Source organism: Plecotus auritus (assembly GCF_963455305.1).
Source record: "Plecotus auritus genome assembly, chromosome: 4".
Taxonomy (NCBI): domain Eukaryota; kingdom Metazoa; phylum Chordata; class Mammalia; order Chiroptera; family Vespertilionidae; genus Plecotus; species Plecotus auritus.
The window spans coordinates 106,084,343-106,110,279 of record NC_137775.1 but is presented as its reverse complement, the minus strand read 5'-3'; the positions used below and the strand labels follow the sequence as shown (position 1 = coordinate 106,110,279).

The following is a 25,937-nucleotide window of genomic DNA, read 5'->3' as shown; positions in this document are numbered from 1 at the left end:
CGGCACCCAGAAAATACGCTGAATTAGGATTAATTGCTAGAAATTACTTTCAATTACTAAAAATTGCAACAAATTACTTGTTGAATAGACACATTATTTCACCACCATTAATAATTTAAAATTGCTAATTCTGTGTAATTGTAAGCAATTTTTGTTGAAAGGCAAGGTGCTGCATTACCCAGGCTGTGCCCTGCCCTGGGCTCCTCTCAGTGTTGGGAACAGAAATAGGATAGCGGAGACGAGCTATAGTGATAAGAAGTATTAATCGTGCTCCACTAACTGCTACAGTTCTGTTCTGATAGAAAGCAGTCTCACCAGGCTGGGAGCTGTGCGCCCTGCGACATGGGAGCTCACATGGGAGTGCAGCCCATCCTCCTCCTGAGAACCGCATCATCATGCAAAGATGGACAGTCTTGCTGCTGACACAAGCTGGTCCCAGAGGCACCGCCCTTTGTGACCCCCCAGCCCTATTGCCTGTAACCATTATACCTCGCCCACTTCCCCACACCTGTGATTCCTACTGCCCCATGTAATCTTTGTCCTTCTAACCCAGGGGTGGGCAAACTTTTTGACTCGAGGGCCACAATGGGTTCTTAAACTGGACCGGAGGGCCGGAACAAAAGCATGGATGGAGTGTTTGTGTGAACTAATATAAATTCAAAGTAAAGGAGTGGAGGGGAGAGCAAGAGAACCGGATAGAACAGCCGGATCCGGCCCGTGGGCCGTAGTTTGCCCAAGGCTGTAAACCCAATAAAAGCAGCTGGCTTATGGTGGGGAGAGAGCAGACTTTTGTGGCTGACCTGCTGCTCTCCCACGCTGCCGGCAGAACTGGAATAAACACTCATACATGATTCTACCCTGTTTCTGCTGAGTTGGCTCAAGTAATGACAGGGCCCGGACCCTTGGTGGTCTGTGAGGACCGCAGCCTCCAGGCCAGACCAGGTTCCCTCACCGCACACCTTCCCCTCCCCGCGCAGCCCCTCTCCCCTCCCTCCCCAAGGTTCCCTCACTGGCACTCCTCTCTCTCCTGACTAGCCTTCCACACACCATCCCCGCCTGCCTGGCTGGTACCTATCCTCCTTAGGACGTGCCCACGATTAACGGCAGTGAGGCTTCCACATCCCCACATGGAGACACGCCCAGTGGAAGGATTGTTAATGTGGGAATCGGATCTGTACCTCAAAGCCTTTGGCCACCAAGTCCTCTTGACCCCAGAGACCTGGGAGGGGAGCTATGGGGGGCACACCACCCCTGAGCAGCTGGACCGTCAAGTGCCACCAGCAAGAATCAAAGCAGTCCTACCTGACCCCCCACAGCAGCCCCGCCCCCTGGGCCATGCTTCCTCACACACACACGTGTGCACACAGCACACGCTCACACCAAGACCTGACGGGGAGCCTGCCTCCCGCAGGCACAGGGGCCTGACCTCCCTTCATTTGCCTAAGGAGCCGTGCTGCAGGTGTGGCTTTGGCTTTGAGACCTGCCTGAGGCCCTCAGTGCCAGGGCTGTGGGAGCGGCGTCCTGGCCAGCTGCCCTTCGCGTGCACATGGAGGACCTGCCTGGCCGGGGCACCGGGCCTGGCCTGTTCCACGGACCTCCCCGGCAGCCCTGGCAGTGGCTGGCTCGGAGCCCACACTGGCTGTGCCACCTTGTTCCAATGTCCTCTTTGTCACCAGAGAGTTGGAAAAGAGAAAAACCATGGTGTTCCCCTCCTTCAGCCCTTTGTGGCCCTGGGCTCCTGTGGCATCCACGTGCCCTCTCAGTCTTCCCCGCCCTCTGCCCTGGGGACACGGGGGTGTGGGCGCTCTCTGTCTGTCCCCTGCACACAACCCTTGCCCGCCCGGAGCCCACATCAGCCTGGCTGGCGGGTGCTGAGTGCGCAGCAGGACAGGCCCTGGGCCTCCCCTGAGGGGCCTGGCGGGTGCTGAGTGCCAGGAGGACGGGTCCTGGGCCTCCCCTGAGGCTCAGCAGCGCGGAAGGAAGGTTACTCCTTCCCCCATTACCCGTTACCCGCAGAGACGCGGTCCCACTCAGAGGCGGGCCCGCCCCACAAGGGGGTGGCTCACATTGCTCCTCCTCTCTCCAAGGATGCTTCCGGAAGGCCATGGGATCACCCTGCAGAAGGCAGCTTCTCAGGAGGCGAGAGTGGGACTCAATGCAGGGGCCGCCACCTCACCCTCAGCCCTCCCACCCCAAGAGGGTGCGGGTTCACAGCCCTCCACTGACAATCAATGTGCTCAATAACGCCCTGCTCCTGAGGGCACTGGGATGTGACGCCCCGCCCCCCCCCCCCAGCCCAGTGTACCCCAACACAAACTGGTGTGGCCAGCCGGTCCATGGCAGCTCCTAAACGGAGGCCCCAAACTCTTCAACACATTTGCTCTCCAGCAGTTACTTGTTAATGCACTGCTCTGTCTCCCATCCTCCCTCCACAGGAGGATAAAAGCAGCCTCTCCAATGGGGTTGCACCGGCCTCCTCCACAGCCACATGGGGGTCCCTCTCCTTCCAGGCTCTCCACCAGGGCGCCCAGCTCAGAGCAGGACACCCCTAATGAGCAGTCCCAGGCCCTTAGGGTTGTGACACTCCATGAGAAAGGGCAGGGGAGCTGGGGGGCAGCTGAGGGGGAACTGGGGGGGGAGCTGAGGGGGAACTCAGGGGGAACTGGGGGGGAGCTGAGGGGGAACTGAGGAGGAGCTGAGGGGGAACTGGGGGGACCTGGGGGGGAGCTGGGGGACAGCTGAGGGGGAGCTGAGGGGGAGCTGCAGGAGGAGCTGAGGGGGAGCTGAGGGGGAGCTGCAGGAAGAGCTGAGGGGGAGCTGAGGGGGAGCTGCAGGAGGAGCTGAGGGGGAGCTGCAGGAGGAGCTGAGGGGGAACTGAGGGGGAGCTGCAGGAGGAGCTGAGGGGGAACTGAGGGGGAGCTGAGGGGGAGCTGCAGGGGGGACTGTGGGAGCTGCAAGGGAGCTGAGGGGGAACTGAGGGGGAGCTGCAGGAGGAGCTGAGGGGGAGCTGAGGGGGAGCTGAGGGGGAGCTGAGGGGGAGCTGAAGGGAAGCTGAGGGGGAACTGAGGGGGAGCTGCAGGGGGGACTGTGGGAGCTGCAAGGGAGCTGCAGGTGCCTCCCAGCTTCAGGACCCCCATGGAAGGCAGCTGGGTACTAAAATCTCCAGTGTTCCCACACAAACTGTCTTTATGCACTTAATTGGGCCTCTCCAGGGCCTCTGATTTGAAAGGAGGGGGATCTGGGGTCTTTGAAGCCCCTTCATTATGTTGAGATAAAGGCAGGGGTTTATGGAGGGAAACGCACAGATAAAAGGAGACTCTGTAGACGGAAGAGTGAGGGATGACAGGAGGAGGTCCAGCTGTGGAAAGACACAGGCCCTGACGCAGCCCGTGGGTTTCCCTCATCCCGCATTCTCGGACCCAGTCACTGACTGGCCCAGAGGAGAAACACAAACCTCTCTCTTTTTGGAGGACCCAATTATAGATTTTTAAATGTTCCCTAACGTTGAGCCCTGGACGTGCTTTTGCAGACTTTAACTGCTGCATTAAATTAAAGAAAGGAAGGCCCACTGGGAGTGGGATGAAGACCACAGAAGGGAGCAGCGGCAGCCTGGGACCCGCAGTGTTGTGAGTGGGTGTTTGTGAGACCTGCATGGCACCTGGGGCACACCAGTGTGAGGACACAACTATGGCCTATGTGTTAGGTCAGCCGCCCAACATAGCCTGGGCGAGAACCGGGCGAGTGGGAAGGTGCCTGTCAGCTTTCACTTTCTCCAATCAGGGCCTCCCTGCCTCTCACATCCAGATGCCCGGTCCACAAAGTTCGGCTGGAGGGGCAGAGAGGGAGAGAGAGCTGAGCAGTGAGGAGGTGGGGCCATGCACAGCGGGCAACCGGTGGGGTTGGGGGGCAGGAGTGAGCAAGCGGGCTGGGGAGGGCCCTGGCCTATCGGTGGGTCAACCAAGCCCACCCACCCATGGGAGGTCTATGTTCCCCCATCTCCCAGGGCTGGATGGCCAGCTTGCACCCCACTTTGTCCCAGCATGATAAAACCTGGGAGCTTGTGTCCTGGAGGAGGCAGACTATTGAGCCTTGAGCAGGAAGCATCTCCAAGACGGGCACTTCCCTGGGAGGTGGGGGTGTCTCCCTTCTGTTCCACGTGGTGATGCCTAACCAGCTTCCACACGTGGCATTCCACCATTATTCTATTATTCTAGATCAGCCGTGGGCAAACTATGGCCCGCGGGCCGGATCCGGCTGTTCTATCCGGTTCTCTTGCTCTCCCCTCCACTCCTTTACTTTGAATTTATATTAGTTCACACAAACACTCCATCCATGCTTTTGTTCCGGCCCTCTGGTCCAGTTTAAGAACCCATTGTGGCCCTCGAGTCAAAAAGTTTGTCCACCCCTGTTCTAGATGCATTCACCAAGGTTCATGCTTTGGCCCCACAACTTTTTCCTGTGGGACCCAGCTCTGTTACTCTGCTTTCTTTCCGTTGTCTGGGCATCTTCATGCTGGAAGATTTGAGACAGAGATGTGGCACAGAACTGCCCATGTGCACATCTGGGAGGAAATGAGACTGTCACTCATCGCAGCGTGTTTATTTAGTTTGTTTTGTTTTTCTCACTAAGGTCTAGGAGCGCCTTCCCCATTTGCTTGGTGAATAAACTAGACTTTGGTTGGCTTCTAATGTTGTACTAAAGGTGTATATCTATCTGCTTGTTGTCCTCCAAAACCTGGGATTCACTGAGTTAAGTAAAACAGAGTCTATGCAGAGAACGGAACCTAAGAACAGACAGACGCTGGACTGTGCCAGGCACCTCTGGGGCCTGGCTGATACTTCTGGCCTGAAATAATTCTTTGGGCTGCCTCTGTCGGCACCATGTCCTTGCACTTTCTAATTCAGTTCCTGACTTCAAATAAAGGGGCTCCATACAGCTTTGCCATTTACTCATAGTTCCAGCTGACACCCCAGGACCCGACAAAACTGCAAGCATGTTTAGTGCTGGAGGAGGGCAATGAGAGTGGAAGAGGAGGGTCAACACTGAAATGAGATATGCAGAAACCAACCTGTAATTATCTGTCCACACCACATCCAAAGGCTTTTATTTGATAACTAGAGGCCTGGTGCACAAATTCGTGCATGGGTGGGGTCCGGCCAGCCTGCCCCAATGGGTGCTGATTGGGTTGGGCCAGCAGGGCAAGGGGATGTGAGAGTTTGGCCAGCCCTGCCCCTCATGGGGGGGGGGGCAATTGAGGGAGGGGCCAGCCAGGGGGGGCCACGGGATGTTGGCTGGCCGGCCCTGACCCCGATGGGGGGGGGAGGCAATCGAGGGTGGGACCAGCTGGGGGGAGGGGCCACAGCTGATTGGGGCCCCAATCGGGCCAGTTGGCTGCTGCAGTGCACATCATAGTGACCAGTTGTTCTGGTCGTTCTGGTCATTCTGTCATTCTGGTCACTGGGCTTATATATATATATAGACTAGAGAGGGGGCAGGAAGAGATTAACCAAAGACCTTATATGCTTACATGCATTACCTGTGGACACAGAAAATAGGGTGGTGAAGGCCTGGGGTGGGGTGTTATCTGGGGGAGGGGGGCAATGGGGGAACGAGGGGGACATCTGTAATACTCTCAACAATAAAGATTTAAAAAAAAACAAAACACCATCTTATATAATAACTAGAGGCCCGGTGCACAGAATTTGTGCACGGGGAAGGGGGGTGTCCCTCAGACCGGCCTGCACGCTCTCCAATCTGGGACCCCTCAGGGGTGTCCGACTGCCAGTTTAGGCCTGATCCCACAGGGGATCATCCCTCTCACAATCTGGGACCGCTGGCTCTTAACCGCTCGCCTGCCTGCCTGCCTGATTGCCCCTAACCATCTCTGCCTGCCAGCCTGATCACCCCCTAACCACTCCCTTGCCGGCCTGATTGATGCCTAACTGCTCCCCTGCTGGCCTGTTTGCCCCTAACTGCCCTCCCCTGATGGCCCAATGGCCCCCAACTGCCCTCCCCTGCCAACCTGATGGCCCACAACTGCCCTCCCCAGCTGGCCTGATTGCCCACAACTGACTTCCCCTGCGATGACGCGCCTCCTCCACCGGGACCTGCCTCCTCCACGCCATGCAGAGCTGCGGGACCCCCAGGCCTCAAGGTGTAGAGCGACAGCCAAGCCCTGTCTCCGCTGTGAGTGCGGAGGAGAGGTGTAAACCTGCTCACCAGCACCTGCAGCTCGTGATAACCTTGTCTGCTGCCGACCATCACCATGTGGGCCTTCTCGGCCACGTTCTCAGATGCCCTGGGTATGGTGTGGTTACATAATTAAATAAACAGAAGGTGAGTCTGTGTTATGGATCCAGCCCTCTAGGCCCAGCCTCCTGGGACCAAGTCTTTCTGAGGCTGCGGATGTGGCAGAGTGCATGGTGTGCGGACACAGAGGCTCCTGGAGAACACACTTGGCACGAGAAGGCCGCTCTGGAGGCCGGGCAGGGGAAAGGCCAGCATTCTGAAAGTCCTTGAACAGCTGAGAGAACAGGAGGTCTTTCGAGGCAAAGACATCGATCTTCTAAGTACCACTGCTCCTCATGAGGGAGGGTGAAGACTCATCGTGCAAAGCATGACTCCTTCTCTCAGGGTCCTGCTGCAGAGGGGCAGCAGGGGCACGCAGGTTTCTGGAACACGGCTGTAAAACCCGGGGAAGCAAAGCTCTAGAACCCACCATATTTCCTATTCTGACTACGGGACTGTCTTCCCTCCAATGCAGACTCCTCGACCTTAGAAGGAGCTGGGTCCTGAGGGCACATACCCAGAAAGCTGAGGGGTAAGGCGGCCTCTGCCGTGTGGGAGACATTGCATCTCCTTTCAGCTCCAAGACCCTCGGCCCATGTGCTGTGAGCTCCCCTGACCATTCTTTCTACTTGTATGAGGCAGAGAGAGAAGGTTTGTCTTTGAAAAGATCTTATTTTAATGAAGACCCTCATTTACCCTTGGCTATAAAACCAGGAAAGAGGGTAGCCAATGAGGAGATGCCAAGAGCAAGTATGAACCTAGTTCAGGGGATTTTCCTAGTTCAGGGGATTTTTCTAAATAGGAGATGATGTTCAATGTGGAGTCACATGAGGGCCTAGCAGAGTGTGAGATGCTGTGCGCACATGGCTCATCCTGGGCCTCGGGTAACGTGGCTCCGCATCCATGGCTCATGTGTCTGTAGGAGACTGGAAGGATTTTCCACCACAAGTGCAGACCTCACTCACCAAATTACAACTACTTCTTGAAAATTTAGGTACGTAATTGTTTTTTAATCTTCAACCAAAGCTATTTTTTCCATTGATATTTTTAGAGAGAGTGGAAAGGAGGAAGGAGGGCCATGGGGAGGAGAAGGAGGGAGAGAAAGAGACATTGATGTGAGAGAGACACATCAACAGGTTGCCTCCCATACGCCAGGGGTCAAACCTACAACCCAACTACATGCCTTTGACCGGGAATCGAACCCAGGACCCTTCTGTGTACAGGCCAACGCTCTAACTACTTAATGACACTGGCTAGGGCAGGTATATAAATTTTTAATGATTAAAGGCTTTTTCAAGTTTTCTATACCTTTTTGAGTCACTTTTATTTGTTTACTAGAAGCCTAGTGCACAAAAATTTGTGCAATCAGGCCAGCAGGGGAGGGCAGTTGGGGGCCATCAGGCCAGCAGGGGAGGGAAGTTGGGGGCCATCAGGCCAGCTGGGGAGGGCAGTTGGGGGCCATCAGGCCAGCTGGGGAGGGCAGTTGGGGGCTATTGGGCCATCAGGGGAGGGCAGTTAGGGGCAAACAGGCCAGCAGGGGAGCAGTTCGGCATCAATCAGGCCAGCAAGGGAGTGGTTAGGGGGTGATCAGGCTGGCCGGCAGAGATGGTTAGGGGCAATCAGGCAGGCAGGCAGGCGAGCGGTTAAGAGCCAGCGGTCCCAGATTGTGAGAGGGATGATCCCCTGTGGGATCAGGCCTAAACTGGCAGTCGGACACCCCTGAGGGGTCCCAGATTGGAGAGCGTGCAGGCCGGTCTGAGGGACACCTCCCTTCCCCGTGCACAAATTCTGTGCACCGGGCCTATAGTTATTATATAAGATGGTGTTTTGTTTTTTTTAATCTTTATTGTTGAGAGTATTACAGATGTCCCCCTCGTTCCCCCATTGCCCCCCTCCCCCAGATAACACCCCACCCCAGGCCTTCACCACCCTATTTTCTGTGTCCACAAGTAATGCATGTAAGCATATAAGTTCTTTGGTTAATCTCTTCCCGCCCCCTCTCCCCGCTTCCCTCTGAGATTTGTCCAGTCTGTTCCAGAGTTCCATACCTCTGGTTCTATTTTATTCATCAGTTTATTTTGATTTTTAAATTCAATTGTTGATAGATATGTATTTATTGCCATCTTATTGCCATATTTTTATCTTTTTTTTCTTCTTCTCCTTAAAGAAGACCTTTTAACATTTCATGAAATACTGGTTTGCCAGTGATGAACTTGTCTGTGAAGCTCTTTATCTGACCTTCAATTCTGAATCATAGCTTTGCTGGGTAGAATAATCTTGGTTGTAGGTCCTTGCTATTCATCACTTTGAATATTTCTTGCCACTCCCTTCTGGCCTGCAAAGTTTCTGTTGAGAAATCAGCTGACAATCCTATGGGTACTCCCTTGTAGGTAACTAACTGCTGTTCCCTTGCTGCTTTTAAGATTCTCTCTTTGTCTTTGGCCTCTGGCATTTAATTATGATATCTTGGTGTGGGCCTCTTTGGGTTCATCTTGTTTTGGACTCCCTGTGCTTCCTGGACTTGCAAATCTCTTCCTCTCGCTGTAAGGGAAGTTTTCTTTTTTTCAGACAGGGCTGCAGAAATTGCTTTTCAAGCCCAAGCCCCAAACGGTGAGCGGCAGGCTGGCCAGCCTGCATCCATTCTGGGACAGAAGAGCTTCCATGGGGACCTGGGGCCTGGGTCTGTCTGCCAGGCCTGGACCTGGGGAGGCAGGGTGTGTCCTGGCACTGACTGGCTGAACAGCGTGTCTGCAGTGGGGGCTTGCTGGCTGAGAGTGAGCACAGGTGAGTGACAGCGGTGTCTCTATGTGCAGCTGATGACATAGGCCATGTTTCATTATTAGCAGCGTCCAGGACTCAGTCAGTTAAGGACTATCAAGAGGAAGACATTCCACTAGGAATGACCCTCTGGGCTGTCCCTGCACCTGTACCTGTCCTTTTGCCCAAGCGTTAGTTCATGTTCCAGTCTCCTCCCAAAAGTCCAACCAGGGCTTCTTCTTCCCTCACCCCTGCTCAAGCCCCACCCCCACCCCTGGTGACATGTCAGCAAATACATAGATAAATGAATGCAATGGAGCATAAGCAGATGGATGCCTTGACTTTCAATGCCACTGGTTCCCCAAAGTCTGTGGTATTGCCTCTGGCCCCCTTTCCTCACATCTGGTCTCATACACTTCTGTGGTGACAGCATGGAGCCAGGTGGGGTTAACTGCACCTCCTTTCACAGAAATGTCCCAGACTTGGAGAAGCTGGAAGTGCCCTGGAGCAGGTGGGGAGGGTGGGTACTGGAAACAGTGAACCACAGTCTGGCTGCCACTCACGGCCCTTTCATGACCTTCCACTTCCCGCCCTTAGCGGTCACTCTGCCATGTCCCCAACACATGTGACTGTCCATCTGAATAGCGGCTTTGTGACTGCACTGACTACCATAGGCACATCCCCACACCCCACCCCACAGACCTCATCCATCTGGAGTTGGGGTGGGTGAGCTGAGCCAGACCTCAGTGATGAGGAAGGATCCTGATTTCCAAGGTGCAACAGAAGACAAGTGGGAAGGAGCAGGTGGGAAGGGGCAGGTGGGAAGAGGCAGGTGGGAAGGGGAAGTTGGGAAGGGGAAGGTGGGAAGGGATAGGTAGGAAGGGATAGGTGGGAAAGGGCAGGTGGGAAGGGGAAGTTGGGAAGGGGAAGGTGGGAAGGGATAGGTAGGAAGGGATAGGTGGGAAAGGGCAGGTGGAAAGGGATAGGTGGGAAGGGGCAGGTAGGAAGGGATAGGTGGGAAGGGGCAGGTGGGAAGGGATAGGTGGGAAGGGGCAGGTGGGAAGGGATAGGTGGGAAGGGGCAGGTAGGAAGGGATAGGTGGGAAGGGGCAGGTGGGAAGGGATAGGTGGGAAGGGGCAGGTGGGAAGGGATAGGTGGGAAGGGGCAGGTAGGAAGGGATAGGTGGGAAGGGGCAGGTGGGAAGGGATAGGTGGGAAAGGGCAGGTGGGAAGGAACAGGTGGGAATGGATTGGTGGGAAGGGGCAGAAGCCACCCATGGAGGGAGATCCAGAAGCCAAGGCCACCTCACTGACCCGTGGCCCCAGACACTCAGGCAGAGCAGCCCGATTGCGGCCCCGGCCCCTGCCCAGCTCTACAACCTCCTGGTGACACTGGCTTTCTGTCCTGCTCCCTATCCTTGAAATCCCTCTGGTCTCCTTTAAGGAACTACAACGCTGTGCTATTTTCCTTAGCTTTGCTTTTCTGGCTTTGGACGTTATAGCTCAATATGTCAGGAGATTCCCGCCAGGAAGTAAATCCGCAGCTATTTTCACAAAAGTAAGTCGTGTGCCAGTGCGTGACACTTATATACGGAATTTCAATGGCTTGTCGGAAGAAGGGAATGTGTGTTTTAAAATTTAATCCATGAGAGAACAATGCACAGCCCCTCCCCCCGCCCTCCCCCCGCCATGAAGCAAAGCTTCCTGTGGGAGCCATCGGTAAACAGTGAGCACATTGCTCCCAATGGGCACAGAGACTCTAAGGAGGAAGCAGCTCCCCATCCCAGAGACGTGCCCACGCCATCTCTAGGACACACTAGGATGCAGCTACAGCCGGGCTAATGCAGTGACCACATGGAGTGACCACAGGGGCTCTGAAAACGCTCCCTTCCCCAATCACCCACATCCTGCGAGCCGAGCTCAGGAGGAGCAGGACTGCAGACTCTTTCCTTAGGGGAGACAGACTCCCCCATACCTTGGGGTGTCATCCACTGCTGAGCCTCAGGACCAGGAGGAAACGGAGACGCAGGAAGATCGTGCGGCAGAGAGCAGGTAGCACAAGGAGGGGATTTGCTGACAGCACCGTGGGAAACAGTGTTAGGTGAGGGAGCCCAAAGGGTGTGGGCACACGCACATCTGTGTATTTGTACATATGTGCATGTGTATGTGAGTATGTCTATAGGCATGTGATGTGTGTGCGCACTGGTGTACGTGTGGTAATGCGTGTGTGCATCTGTGAGCATTGCATATGGATGGATGTGTGGGTGTGCACATGCAGTCCTGTGTGCACACTGGTGCCTGTGTTGCTGTACATGTGTGCACATGGATGTGTGTTACTGTACACGTGTGCATGTGAATGTTTTGTATATATGTGCACATGGGCGTATGTGTTTGGTGTTAGTGTGTGCATCCGTGTGCACATATCTGTATGGGGATATGTGTTTGTACATATGTGTGCATCTGTGAGTCCACACGTGCTCATTTGTGTGTGCATATGCATGTGTGTGCGTGTGGGGGTGAAGCAGTGTCAGCAGGCTCTGAAGGCGGCACTCCGGAGCTCTCATAGTAAGGACTGTTACAGGCAGATCAGGAGCAGCAGTGCAGAATCTAAATTACACCCAAACCACCCACCTTCACGCTCACACGCAGGTGACCTGGGCCCTGTCTCACGCATGGGCACCGCTAGACCATGAGTCCTTGCACACGGCTGAAGAAGGAGGGGTGACACACACCAGAGGACCCGGTGGCCTAACACTCACCACCTGGGTCAGCCCAGTGCTCACTGAACACCCAGCCCTCCGGGCCCAGCCCCAGTCCCTGTGGGAATGGATTGGTGGGAAGGGGCAGGTAGGAAGGGATAGGTGGGAAGGGGCAGGTGGGGGGGGGTTCCAGGCATGTACAGGAGGCAACTGATCTAGGTTGCTCTCTACAGCCAATGTTTCCTTCCTTTTCTCTAAAGAAAATCAATAAAAACATATCCTCAGGGGAGGATGAAAAAAGAAGAAGAAACTACTTTTGGCCTGTACCAGGCTTTCCAGGCACTGAACACGAGACGGCGTGCCACCCAGTCACCAAAGGACTTCACTTGATTATTATGGTTCCCATGACCCGAGCCATAAGGCAGAGGAAACGGGTCTCCTCAGCCTACTTGCTCTGATCCACAGACCGTGCCAGCAATGGCCACTACCTCACCCCCTCCCTCTAACCCTCATCCTCACCCCCACCCTCACCCTCACCCCCACCCTCTAACCCTCACCGTAACCCTCACCCTCATCCCCACCCTCTAACCCTCACCCTCACCCTCTAACCCTCACCCTATCCCTCACCCTCACCCTCTAACCCTCACCCTATCCCTCACCCCCACCCTCTAACCCTCACCCTCACCCCCACCCTCACCCTCACCCCCACCCTCTAACCCTCACCGTAACCCTCACCCTCACCCCCACCCTCTAACCCTCACCCTATCCCTCACCCCTACCCTCTAACCCTCACCCTCACCCTCTAACCCTCATTTTCACCCCCACCCTCTAAACCTCACCCTATCCCTCACCCCACCCTCTAACCCTCACCCTCACCCTAACCCTCACCCTCTAACCCTCACCCCACCCTCACCCTAACCCTCACCCTTACCCTCTAACCCTCATCCTCACCCTCTAACCCTCACCCCCCACCCTCTAACCCTCACCCTAACCCTCACCCCCACCCTCTAACCCTCACCCCCACCCTCACCCTAACCCTCACCCCCATCCTCTAACCCTACAACCCTAACCCTAATCCTAACCCTCTAACCCTAACCCTCACCCTCATCTTCACCCCCAGCCTCAGCCTCAGCCTCAGCCTCAGCCTCACCCTTAACCATAACCCTAACCCTCTAACCCACAGCCTCAGCCTCAGCCTCACCCTCACCCTTAACCATAACCCTAACCCTCTAACCCTCAGCCTCAGCCTCAGCCTCACCCTCACCCTTAACCATAACCCTAACCCTCTAACTCTCAGCCTCAGCCTCAACTTCCCCATCTCCCGCAGGGCTGGCTTCTGCATGAGCTCGGTGCTCCCGTCCTCCTTGTCCTGGATGACCCGCCTCATCCACTGTCCCCCCGCGGCCTTCCCTTCAGACTTCCAGCCCAGGCGCAGGCCAAAGCCTGGCTGAGATGCTCAGTGGCTCCCACACCTGCGGACAGCCAAGCCCCATAGCTAATCATGGACAGGACCCCTGAATGCGCCTGCTTCTGCTGAACCTGCCACTCAGAGCTGTCCAGCCCTTAAGAAGCCATGCGCACTGCGAACACCACAGGAGAAACTGAGCCAGTTCTGTTTCCCTCACTCACTGGACCACATATGTCTTCCTCTGGAGCCACATACAGCCCGTGAGAGCCTGGGACCCACAGTGGCGTGGAGGCCCCACTCCAGGCCTGACCACCACACGAGGCTTCACCCCACAAGCCCCTCCCCATCGCACCCCTCAGGCTGAGCTGGGTCAGCCTGAGCGACCCCCCCGCCCCCCCCCCCCACACACACACACACACTGAGCTGGATCGGCCTAAGCCCCACACACCCTGAGCTGGATCAGACTGAGCCCCCCACACCCTGAGCTGGGTCAGCCTGAGCCCCCCACACGCTGAGCTGGGTCGGCCTGAGTCCCCCCACACGCTGAGCTGGGTCGGCCTCGGGTCCAGGTTCGAAGCTTCAGGAGACTGGGCTTCCCTTCAGGAGCAGGACTGATCCCACTCACGCTTCAATTTAAAAAGCATGTACGTATGTGAATTATAAATAATAGTTCTACATAATAATGTTCAAATTATAAAAACTTTAAAAATTATCTGAGCAAACAGTTAACAGGACTCCCCTGTGAAAAACTAGGGCGATAGTTTGCAGACAGCGGTAGAGAGGTGACTGCTTTTCTCCATGATGGGCAGGGGGTGGGGCGGACGGTCACCTGGTGAGCAGCCCCCACCTGCCCGCCAGCACCCTCAAAGCGCTGCGAGCGGCTGTGGACCTGCACCCAGCAGCCGCCCGCCCAGCTCCCCCCGCACTCCTGCTCGGGCTCCTGGACCAGGGCCCCTGCTCCAGCCGCTTCTCCCCACCATTAAGTCATTCCTACTTCCTGGCGACCCTCGACCCTCGGAATTCTGAGAAGCAGAGTTTTGCTGAGCACTGCGGGGACAGCGGCCCTGGGAACCCGCCCCCTTTGCCCTTCCCCTCCAGCTCCACTGCCTGCCTACCTGCGCGGGACAGCTGCAGCAGGGCGGCCCTCAGACGCTGCTGGGCCACCGGCGACACCTCATAGTGGTAGACATCTGTCACCGGAACCTTCTGGCACCTTCCAAACACTCCGTCTGTGAGAAAAAGGGGGACAGAGTTCAGAGAGGAGAAAGGTGCTATAACCTAACTGCACCGTGGCCAAGCTTCGCTAAGAGCTTCAGAACATCGCCACAGCTGTCGGATGTTGGGGCACTGGGAGAGCAATGGTTTATCTAAGTAAGAACAGTGGGCCGTAGGCCCTGGTTCATGGCTGTGGGCCATGGGCATGGGCCGTGAGTGTGAGCCGTGGGCATGGGCCGTGAGTGTGGGCCGTGGGTGTGGGCTGTGGGCATGGGCCGTGGGCTGTGGCTGTGGGCCATGGGCATGGGCCGTGAGTGTGGGCCATGGGTGTGGGCTGTGGGCATGGGCCATGGCTGTGGCTGTGGGCCATGGGCATGGGCTGTGAGTGTGGGCCATGGGTATGGGCTATGGGCATGGACCGTAGCCTGTGGCTGTGGGCCGTGGGCATGGGCCATGGGCTGTGGCTGTGGGCCATGGGCATGGGCCATGGGTTGTGGCTGTGGGCCGTGGGCTGTGGCTGTGGGCCGTGGGCTTTGGCTGTGGGTTGTGGCTGTGGGCCGTGGGCTGTGGCTGTGGGCCGTGGGCTGTGGCTGTGGGCCGTGGGCTGTGGCTGTGGGCTGTGGCTGTGGGCCGTGGGCTGTGGCTGTGGGCCGTGGGCTGTGGCTGTGGGTTGTGGCTGTGGGCCGTGGGCTGTGGCTGTGGGCCGCAGGGAACAAAGGAAGGGCTGGAGAGAGGCTCAGGAACCCAGTGCTGCTTGGGTTTTTTATTCTGCATTCCCATCTCTTCCTCCCCACCTCCCCACCTCCCTACCCCTCCCTTTTTGTAATTTCCAGGCAGTGACATTCAGGACTAGTTTTCCAGATGAGAAACTGAACCCCCAGGAAGTATAATGTTAACTGGAAGAAGCCTCGAGGACCATGGATGCCTCCCACAGCGCCAGCGGGAGGCCCTGAGGTGGGGTGGCCTGCACACCAGCCAGAGGCGAGGGGCTTTCTGAGCACTCAACACAGGCGCTCGCCGAGCAGGGCGCAATCCGGGACAATCCTGCAGCTCCCGCCATCCGTCTGAAGGAGAACCTGCTCCTCAGCGTCCCTCCCAGCCACACCTCCAGTTACTATAGGCCCCGGCGAGTCTGCCCTTGAACCACTCACTTTGAGACAAGCTTCCTGTAGGGCTTCACACGTTCAAGTCGCCACCTTTCCCACACACAGAGGACTAATGCAGGACCCTGCTTCCCACACAGGGTGGCCATCTGCAGCTTCAGCTGAACAGAAACACGTCCCTCATTGTTCACCACATGTCCCTGCAGGGGCCGCTGAAAAAAGCCCTCACTCGCAGCAAGTCCAATGAGCAGACGCGCACATGCCGGTGTGCTTGGATGGGCGAGCCCTGTCCGTAGCAGTCATCTGAAGTGTCGCACACATCACTGGGATTTCTATGGGACTTTGCAAAGCCCCGTGACTCAGCACACCACTAACCACAGTGGCATGGAGGAGTGTACCGTCTGCCAGCCCCAAAATTCATGCATCTGCCACCCACACCCAGAGGGAGGTGACAGCTCCTGCAGGGAGGGTCTCGTCCCCACGCCGCCCAGCACGCTGGCCTGTCTGCAGCGAGCACACGGACCACAAGTACCCTGTCCTTTGGTTTAGTTTTGTGCTAAGGACTCCGTGCCTGTGGGTGGTGTGCTTGTGGGGGGCACGGACGGGGGAGGGAGGAAGGGGGCAAAGGGAAAATGCACTCTTTAGAATGTCCCTGAAGATTTCATTTTACTTGTCAAATGGAAATATTGTGACAGCAGAATCGTACTGTGGGGACTAGAAAAAGCACTGAGATGGCCCAGCCCACATGGTATAGATGAGGAAACTGAGCCGGAGTGTGGGGACGAGGCCGTGGGGGGCCAGCAGCTGACCGTGGGGCTGTGGGGGGCCGGCAGCTGACCGCAAGGCCATGGGGGGTGGGTAGCAGCTGACCACAAGGAAGAGAAGTCAGGCTCCTGGATCCCAAACCTTCGTGGCGACCGCGCTGCCAGAGATGAACCAAGAATCACCTCCCTCAGGAAATGCACCAGATCACTCAGGGTCTCCGAGGAAAATGGCCAAAGACATGTCCTATTTTGGAAGGCCCCAAGTAATTTTCCCTTCTGAGTTATAAAGACACCATTCCTTAAATTTGGTTAGTGGTATACAATGTTAGAAATACATTCTCAGGCCCTGGCTGGTTTGGCTCAGTGGACAGAGTGTGAGCCTGCAGACTGAAGGATCCGGGTTCTATTCCAGGTCAGGGCACATGCCTGGGTTGTGGGCTCGATCCCCAGTAGGGGGCGAGCAGGAGGCAGCCAATCAGTGATTCTCATCATTGATGTTTCTATCGTGCTCTCCCTCTCCCGTCCACTCTGAAATCAATAGAAATATATTTTTAAAATAATGTTCTCAGAAAAATATTAATTGGTATGAGTTGTTTATATAGTCTGTGTGTAGACATGTGCATACATATGTGTATATGAATGTGTATAGATATGTATTTTTGTGTCTATCTGTGTGCATGCGTACATATGTCTAAATACAGGTGTGTGCACATGGGTGTGGGGGTGTGACCATATATATTTGTTGTATGTACACATGTGTTGTGTACATGTGTGGCTACATGTGTGTTGGCATGTGTGTTGCTTTTGTGCGTCATTGCCTACATGTATACATGTGTGCGTGTGCGTGCATGTCTCTATGCCATGTGCACATTCCTGCACGTGTATGTGCCTGTGCGTGCATGTGTGCAGCATTTATACGTGGTGTGTGCATCTGTGTATTGTGTTTGTACATGCATGTATGCACATTTTTCTGTCTACATGCATGTGTGTATGCATGTGTGAGTACATATACAAAGCATTTAACTGCCACACTCACCATGAAAACCCAAGGATGCTGCTATTTGAAAGTCATATCTTCATCTAGGAGACAGGTATCCCCAATACAGAAACCTGGTCCCCTCACTTGCCTTTTTTCTGTTCCCTGTGGGACTGCGCACACTCAGCACACCTCTAACACTTCTTGTCCCCACACCTGCTAAGCGTGTGCAAGGCCCCTTCCCTGTGAGGGGTAGATTCCGTCCGGGCCTGTCACTGCCTCGCACCCAGCCTGGGAAATGCAGGGATGCCTGCTCTGACATCCCACTGGGTGGACGGGCAGGACGGGTGGGCAAAACAGCCCTGGGGGCCACACTAGGGCAAAAACAGATTCTACTCTCTCAAGGGCGCCCAGACTTGTGCCACATGGATGATGCCCTCGTGACTGAGGTGGGTGACACGCAGGCTCCGAGCACAGAGGCGTCGACCTCCTCCAGGGCAGCAGCACGGGTTGGGCTCCACGTCTCAGAACGGGGTCGCCTGACTGGGCTGGTGAGGAGAACCAGGCTGGGGAGCAGGCTCTGTGCATGGGCATTCCCACCGAGCTCTGGGACCCAGGGGGACGGAGCTGCATGGCAGGAGCCAGCCGGGCAGGTCCCATCAGCCAGGCTGAGAGGAGCAGTCGGCCTCCGGGCAGGAGCTGCAGGAGGTTGCCGGGACCGGCAGGCAGGACTGGCCCTGGGCCAGAGCCACAGGGTAAAGGGAGCTGCCCTTCCAGAGGAGGGTGGCTCAGTGAAAGTCCTGGCCTCTTCAGAGGTGAACCGAGAGAACGTCGAGGTGGCCCAGCTGCAGGGTAGCCCCTTCCGTGTGTGCATGGCAGAGAGAGGCTCGGAGTCCGGGGAATATTCTGAGAGATGGCCCATGGACAGTGGATCTCTCCAAAGCAGTAACAAAGCCATCCTGCTGGCTAGGGAGGGGACACGCCGTGTCCTAATGGCCACGGGCCCTGATCGCCGCCCCCGGGCCCTGATTGCCACCCCCAGGCCCTGACACAGGCTTGGGAGCAAGTCCACATCCTTCTGTGGGGAGGTCACCGCCCAGATCCTTGGACATTGACCACAGCAACCACACACACATGGTGTGGCCTTAAAACTCTAAAAGTTGGAGAACTCAGTGGATTCTGGGCTATCCCCAAACCCAATTCTAGAACGGCACCCCCCTTTATTTTGCAGAGCAGAAAACTGGGTCCCCACTGCCTCTGGGGACCCCAGGGGATGGTGCTACAGACAGAAAGAGGAGGCCGTCTGGGTCCGGGGAGCGGGGCCACCTCCCAGCTGCCACCGCTGCTAAGGTTCTGGCAGGGACGCGTTGTTAACTGTCACCCAGGACTGGGGGAGAGGGGTGTGGAAGGGGTTTTGCTGGAGCTTTTGAAGAACGTGGGGAAAGTTGCTTGTTTACCTGGTTCGTTCGTGTGTTCCCACCAGCAAAGCCATTTCACTTGTAAACGTCACTGTCCCCGCAACATGGACACAGCCTGTCCGAGAGCCCAAACCACATCCCCTTCGTCCTCTGTTCCATGGCACACACATGTGCCTGCACTCACACAGATACACATGTGCTCAGTCCCACATGCACACACAGGACCGCTCCTCTCCCCTCACCCCTTCAGTACCAGCACCCTCAGCTCAGGGGCCCCCGACACCACGCTCTCCAGCCCCCCGGGACTAAATAAAAATCTGTGGCTGATTAACTGGTGTTTCTCCATTTGTCTAAAAGATAAATTTATAGCATGAATTTATAGCATCATCAGCTAAAATCCCAACATGCTGGATCCCCCACAAACTTAGGAGTCTTCAACACCAACAGGGGAGCCGGGGGCGAAGGGCCAGGGACCCCTGCGACAGAGGGGGCTCCTGCCGGAGGTGCCCATGAGGTGCATGTGTCTGTTTCCCCAGCGAGCCCTGATCCTTCTCCCCCCGCCTCGGTCAGAGGCTGGTCCTCCCACCCCACGCCTGGGGAGGCGGTCCTAGGGAGCTGCCCTGGGAAGGGACCTCATGCTGGACTCTCTGACTGTGGCTCTGGGACTGCCAGGCGTGGGGCACCTCCAAGAACAGCCAGAACCAGCCGGTCAGGGAGCCCAAGGTGTGAGCAAGTCGGTCTCGGTCTCCCCTCAAGAGAACGGTTTTGGGGAAGTTCCCTTAGGACACACCTCCGCTCATGTGAACGGGCGCTGAGAAACGCCGACGGAACCTCGGCATAACTGCGTCTGTCGTGAGCGTCCTCGGGAGGAGCCTCGGCCTGGCCAGGACTCCTCCACCCGGGCCATGGGCACTCCCACCAAGTCATGGATCTCTCTTAGCTGTTCAGCCTGGTGGCGTTAGTGGCAGGTACGGTAGCAATGAAACCATTTTTTTCTACACCCATTTTACCCTCCTTTCTTCTTTTTCTAATATCTTTCATGTTTTTATTTTTTATGTCTTTTTTTGCATTTCTTCATTTTCTCTTTGGGAAGAGGTAATGGGACTAGGGAATTAATAAAGACAATTTGATCACTTAGATGTTCCAAGTGGGGTAGTTACCTGAGAGCACAATTAGGAATTTTTGCAATGCTTGCACCTGTTCAAGAATGTGTGTGAATAGTTTATTCATGGAAAAAATATGCATGTGTAGCTGTATTATCTCCGTTCTCTGGAAACCTCAAAAAACAGTCCTCTCGGCTTTGGAGCGACAAGAGAGGCAGAAAAGGTGCCATGATTATAAAGCCGTCACAGGTGAGGGTGCGGCAAAGGGGGTCCTGGAATGTTACGGAGCCAGGGAGAGACGTGAGCTAAATCACCCGCGTGCAGAATTCCTTGTGGGGGCAGCACTCATGAGGCCTGGCGGGGCCTGCGAACGTGGACAGTGGCTTGGGACATGCATTCAGGTCCTCAAAACCCTGTACAAGTAAACATAAGGCATTCGTCCACCGAGGGAAGCGGCCAGCCACCTCAGGACAAAAGGAACCCCGTGGTCTGTCTGCAGCAGCTCCGAGGTGCCCATGGCCTGGGTGCTTGGGAATGTAACCCGCTCCCAGGCCAGCCCTGGCCCCGAGAGTGCCTTCAGGAAGAGCAGCTCCACCTCGAAGCCTGGGGCTGCACCGCTCATGTGCCCATCAGCCCGGGACCTGCTGCTCCACGTCACACTCTATAGCCTGGTTCCCGGGCGCCTCTCCCTGCCTCCGCATTGGCCCCAGGCAGCGGCAAAGACGAAGCAGCAGCAGTGACCCCTCCTGGCCGCCTCCCCGCAGAGCCAGACCCTCCTCAGGACACTGCGTCCAGCTCAGGACATCGATGCCTGGCTGCCAGACACGCCACAGACCCACCAGGTGTGCCCAGCGCCAGCTCCAGAGAGGAGATGAATTCGCTGCTCCCCAGTGAGGCAGGGGTCAGGCACATGCACACGCTCACACACACGTGTGCACACAGGCACAAGCACACACACACAGTTCTATGCTTGCAATGTGCACACGTGCATTTGCTTTGTGAGGAGTGTAGACCGGTGAGCACACATTTGGTGTCTACTTTGTCCACAAACTCAGCCGTTCGCACCCGGGAACACACCACCCTCTCCTCCGCGAGTTGGGACACTCGCGGACATTGCGCCGGCGCCAGGACCAGGGCTCAGAGCAAAGGCCTGACACAGGCCTGCCGCGCCGCAGAGAGGCTGAGCCGGCAAGGAAGGCTTTCTGGAGGCGGCAGCCCAGGGCTTCGCTGTGGCTGAGCAGCTGCGGACAGCGGAGGGGCCTACCCACAGGACAAGAGTGAGGCTATGCGCCCTGGGCTCCGTCGAGGCTGCCCTCCATGCCAGCGGAGGAGGCACAGACGGAATTAGTCACGGGGAGGCACGCAAAGGGGCAGGCTGGCCACGAGGACGCCCGGCAGGGGCGCCCGGCCCCACCACCGCAGAGGTGGGACCACTTCACGTTCACCCAACAAGGTGCCTCTCCTCCCACGACGTGGCCACATACTCACTGCACTGTGATCCTTGCAGCACTGTGCATCTGGGTTTGTCCTTGTTAACTTGAGGGACAGACATCAGTTTGCGTCCCACGTACTGCTGCATCACTGGTCGATCCTCGCATGTGCCCTGACCGGGGTGGAACCCACAACCTGGGCGTACAGGACGACGCCACCGGCAGGGCTCACACCGGGGTCTCGCATGCTAACGACACTCCCTGGGGCTTAAGGCAAGAAGCTCTGGTGCTGAGCAGGACCATGGAGGTGGTGCCAACATGGAGCAGGCACCGCCGGGTCTAGAATAAGTGGCCGTGGAGCCCAGAGGCCCGAGAAGAAGGAGAGCGGCTCCGCCAGAGGCAATGTGAGTCTGAGGGCACCGGACCTGGGGGCAGGAGCAGACACGCAGCGCCCACAGGAGTTCAGGGGCAGAGCCCAGAGGAGCCTGAGCGCGTGGAGGGAAATGTCCCGCCTCCGCACACCATGCCACGGGAACGTCCTTCCCTGGAACTCCTCTCTGCCTGCACTCCCCCGTGGATGGCCTGCGGGAGGTGGGAACGCCGCTGAAGAAAGAGGCCGCAGCACCCAGAGCGGCTACGCACGGGAGCGTGGATCTCAGGCTGTGCTGGGGTCCCCTTTGTGGTACATTTCTCATAGGTCAGCGGGACAAAGGCACCGGTCAAGTGCAGGGGCTTCTGTGCCTCCCCCAGAACACCTTCCATCCGGCTCGGGTCTGCGGGCCTGTCGAGGCCACAGCCAGACCGACAGGGCCTTCCTCCAGCTTCACTTGGCTACTGGCCGCCCAGCCTCCTCCCCGCACAGCTGGGGCCAAGATAAAGGCCAGCAGCCACAGCCCAGCCACGCTCAGGTGTGAGCTGTGCCCTGGGTCTAGAAACCCCGCTCCCAGGATCCGCGTGTCCCAAACTGCACTTCTGGGCACTGCCGTGGGCATCCCACTATGATGAGCCGAGGGATCTCAGGGGCGCGATGGGAGCCAGGAGGTGGTGCTCACAGCCGGGGCTGGGCCAGCAGGACCTCACCTCACGCCCCACAAGGCTCCCTGCAGAGCCGGAGCCGCATGCCCCCTCAGAACCACCCAGGGACCCACGTGGCGGGTCCCTGACCTAAACTGCCATCAGCTGTGGTCTGACTCAGATGGCAGAGCCGCTGCCCAAGACACCTGCTTCCCCCGGCCGCTGTCCGAGCCACGTCCACTAGGCTTCTCCCACTGACCCACAGCAGCTGCGGGGCAGCGCTTCCCAAAGACGTCTGGGCGGCTATTAGAACGGGCCCTTCACCTCCTCCTCGTAGCAACCGCGACCCGGGCCAGGTGAGGTCTGTCGTGTGTGGCTGCTCCTGGCGCTGCGTCTCAGCTTCTACTGGCTCCTGACCCTGGAGACAGGGCTGGCGGTTCAGGTGTCGGGAGCCCGGAGCTTTCGGGCGGGCGCAGGGCAGCCAGCAACCCTGTGTGCGACATTGATTGCAAACACGGATCCCACCTGAGCCTCCTGCGCTGAGCCCTGCCTGCAAGAAAACATGCCTCTTGATATCGTCAACCATGGCTTCCATCACTCGAATCTCGGTGTTTGAGGTGAGAGCAGCAACAGGTTTTCAAACAGAGATGTCCACCTCCGAACTGCTTTCCACACCTCAGCGGGCCCAGTGGCTCTGCTGGCTTCTCTGTTCCTGAGACAGAGGCATCCGGCCCGCCGCCACCGGACATGTGCTCGGCTGCCATTGAGGTCAGCAGGTCACACCTGTGATTCTAGGAGAATTGGGTTTTCGCAGGAGCAGTGGCCGTGCTTTATTCACAGAGGAGAACTCTGAGGTCCTGAGGGCCTGCGTGATGACCGGTCACCTGGCACCCATCCTCACCCAGCAGAGCAGACGTCTCCCTCGCCCACATGTGCCAACTCCTGGCATTGCCTCTGCTGAGCCGTGTGGCTCTGGGCAAGCCAGACAGGTCCTTGAGCCTCAATCTGCTTACTGGCGACTCCGCAGGCACAGGGAGACCAGCGGGGAAAGCACGGAGAAGCCACGGGTGACCCCCAGGAGACACCGCCCAGGAGCCCGGGCCAGGGGAGCACGCGAGGCCGCCTCCTTGCTCAGCCACAGCTCAGTTTGGCCCTCCATGGCTCCTCCCACCTCTGAGGGCTCACTGTGGGGCAAGCCGGACAGCAACGTGTCCTCTCCTCCACACAGCAGGGCCTTCGTGCTCGGCGAGGAGGAGCCAGCGAGCCGCCTCCCACCCCTGCTTGGCACACACCCGAGAAAGGCTGGACCCGACAGCTTGGGGAGGAGGAAAGGCTGACAGAGCAGCCTTGCTGACTTTCGCTTCTCACTGTGGTATCAGCACAGGCCTAGATGCCTGCAGAGGGGCAGGCCCCGGGCCCATGGCTGACTTCAACTCCAAAAGGAGAGCACTCACTGGGGCCAGCTCCTCCGCACCAAGGCCAGGGTGGGAATCAAGTCTGTAGGGCAGGCTGGGCCTGCCCTCTTCCCAGGGCCGGGGCACTTAGAACATCACTCGGGGGCCAGAATCACTGACTTAGCAACGAGCCTGCTCTATCTGGTCAAACATTCATTAACTCACCCTCATGCCTTGGCAGGGCCAGGGCAAATGATCTTGCAGGCTTTGACAGCCCTCGGGCAAAGCACATTGCTGGTGGATGCCTGAGGGCCGCCTTCCAAACGCTCAGACATGCAGGCTGTTCTGCATGTACACTGTGGTCCAGAAGCTGTGCTGTGTGCCGGGCGCAGAAGAAAATACAAAGGTAAAAAGGACGCAGCCCTGGCCAGTGTGGCTCAGTAGATAGAGCATCGGCCTGCGGACTGAAGAGTCTGGGGTTCAGTTCTGGTCAGGGGCACATGCCTGGGTTGTGGGCTTGATTCCCAGTAGGGGGCGTGCAGGAGGCAGCCGATCCATGATTCTTTCTCATCATTGATGTTTCTCTCTCTCTTCCCCTCTCCCTTCCTCTCTGAAATCAATAAAAATCTATTTAAAGAAAAAATAAAGGACACAGCTCATGTTTTATTTGAGGAGCCAGATACGTGAACAATCGATAAAAGAAACGCTAAGGAAAGCACCATTTCTAATAACCAAATCTGTCCTAGTGTTTGCTACGGGAACCAGCCGGAACTGACCAGGGAAAGCGCTGGTGGGGCCAATCCAAACCCATGCTGCTGGGAGCAGGAAGCCCTTGGCCAGCGGGGGCGGGGAGGGGCGGGGACGATGCTGAGACTTCTGCCTGCGGCTGAGCCTCTCTGGTCTTCAGGGCTTTGGTGTTTGTTTTGTTCGTTTATCTCTAAAAATAACAGAGTGGAACCAAACAATCTGAACGTCTCTTCAATTCTAAGTTTAAGGTCCTTCACACACAACCAAATGCTATCACCCGGGTTCCAGGGTTCCAGGGCAGGGGGGAGGGGGAGGGGGAGGGGAGGGAGGAGCGGGGAGGGAGGAGCGGGGAGGGGAACCGGCTCCTGGCAGGAAGGCAGCGCCCCCCCCCCCCCCCCCCGCAGGGACTGCATCTGCAGGAGGGTTCCTGGGGGACGACCACAAAGCACCCATGTGAGCCTCCGGCGCCCACTCTGCCGCCTGCCTTTGCCTGAGGAGAGGCCCCAGGTCCAGCCTGGACTGGCACCTTGGCAACACCATGGCCATTTCAGTGCTGTTTTTCCTTCCCTGCGTGAAGGTGACAGGCTCCTTGCCCATCTCAGGGCGAGGTATGGCCAGTCCTGACCCCCGTCCGGACACGGGAACACCCAGGGAGCCAGGGCGCCCAGACCCAGGACAGGGGATGGGATCCGACCAAGGCTGTTCGAGGGCACTCAGCCAACGCCACGTGCCAGGAGCTGGGGTCCCACCCACCTCCACGGTGTCGGGTGCAGTCTGTGAGGACACAGGCGCAGAGATAAGCCGCGGGGAAGGAGAAAGGCGGGCTGTCTGCAGCTGCCAATCTCCCCGCAGCCCTCGTTCCAGTCGTTGCCAAGTAATCAGGGCCTCTCCTCTCATCAGCCCCAAAGGTCCCATTGGCTCTTCAGAGTAGAACAGAAAGGCCTGCACCGAGGCCTTCAGTAGCACTGAACGAAAATGGGGACAAGGGAAAGGGAACCTGCACAGCCACAGGGATCAAAAACAGCCGTCCATCACTGCCTGCACCACCCTATTCCTCCACCGAAGAGCCTCGCTCACCTTCCAGGGAGAGAGGAGGGGCAGAGAGGGAGGGAGGGGGAGAGGGAGAGAAGAGGGACGGGGAGAGGGAAGGAGAGAGAAGGACAGGGAGGGAGAGAAGGGGAAAGGGAGGGAGAGGGAGAGGGAGGGAGGGGGAGAGAGGAGGAGAGGGAGGGAGAGAGGGGAAGAGGGAGGGAGGGGGAGAAGAAGGGAGGGAGAGAGGGAGGGAGGGGCCTTGTTCATAACCAGGTTCTAGGTGGGCTCCCTCTCCTGCTCCCTCCCTCTCCCTGCCCCACGAGCTCTCTGCACTCAGCCGAAGGCACTCCTCAGGATGGAAGGCCCCACCTCCTGATACCAAACATGCCCTCCATCCCGGGTGGACACAGCTGAGCACCCAGCAGGCCGGGTGCACCCACAGCCCCAAGGCTGGGACCACAAAGGGCTGCTCCTGCACGAACCTCAGAAGGACACTCCCACCCATCACCCAGTCCTGCCTCGCCTGCCGCTCTGTTCTCAAACTGGTGGGGGGATCCAGGGCCAGAGTGGCCCTGCCCCAGGGGCCAGGG

General features: G+C 57.3%; 1 protein-coding gene and 1 pseudogene across 2 annotated transcripts in view; one reads left to right on the top strand and one right to left on the bottom strand.

The window, feature by feature from the left end:
- The window catches only part of PTPRN2 (protein tyrosine phosphatase receptor type N2), a 458,587-nt gene that overhangs the window by 309,048 nt on the left and 123,602 nt on the right, over nt 1-25,937 (bottom strand). Inside the window, exon 3 of the mRNA XM_080665141.1 lies at nt 14,267-14,380. Coding sequence (XP_080521267.1) covers nt 14,267-14,380 — 114 coding nt within the window. The remainder of the gene's footprint in view (nt 1-14,266; nt 14,381-25,937) is intronic.
- LOC308245942 (transcription intermediary factor 1-beta-like) overlaps nt 24,854-25,937 on the top strand; it is a 35,017-nt pseudogene continuing 33,933 nt past the window's right edge. The window contains exon 1 of the transcript in view: nt 24,854-24,923. The product of the transcript in view is annotated as a transcription intermediary factor 1-beta-like (transcript). The remainder of the gene's footprint in view (nt 24,924-25,937) is intronic.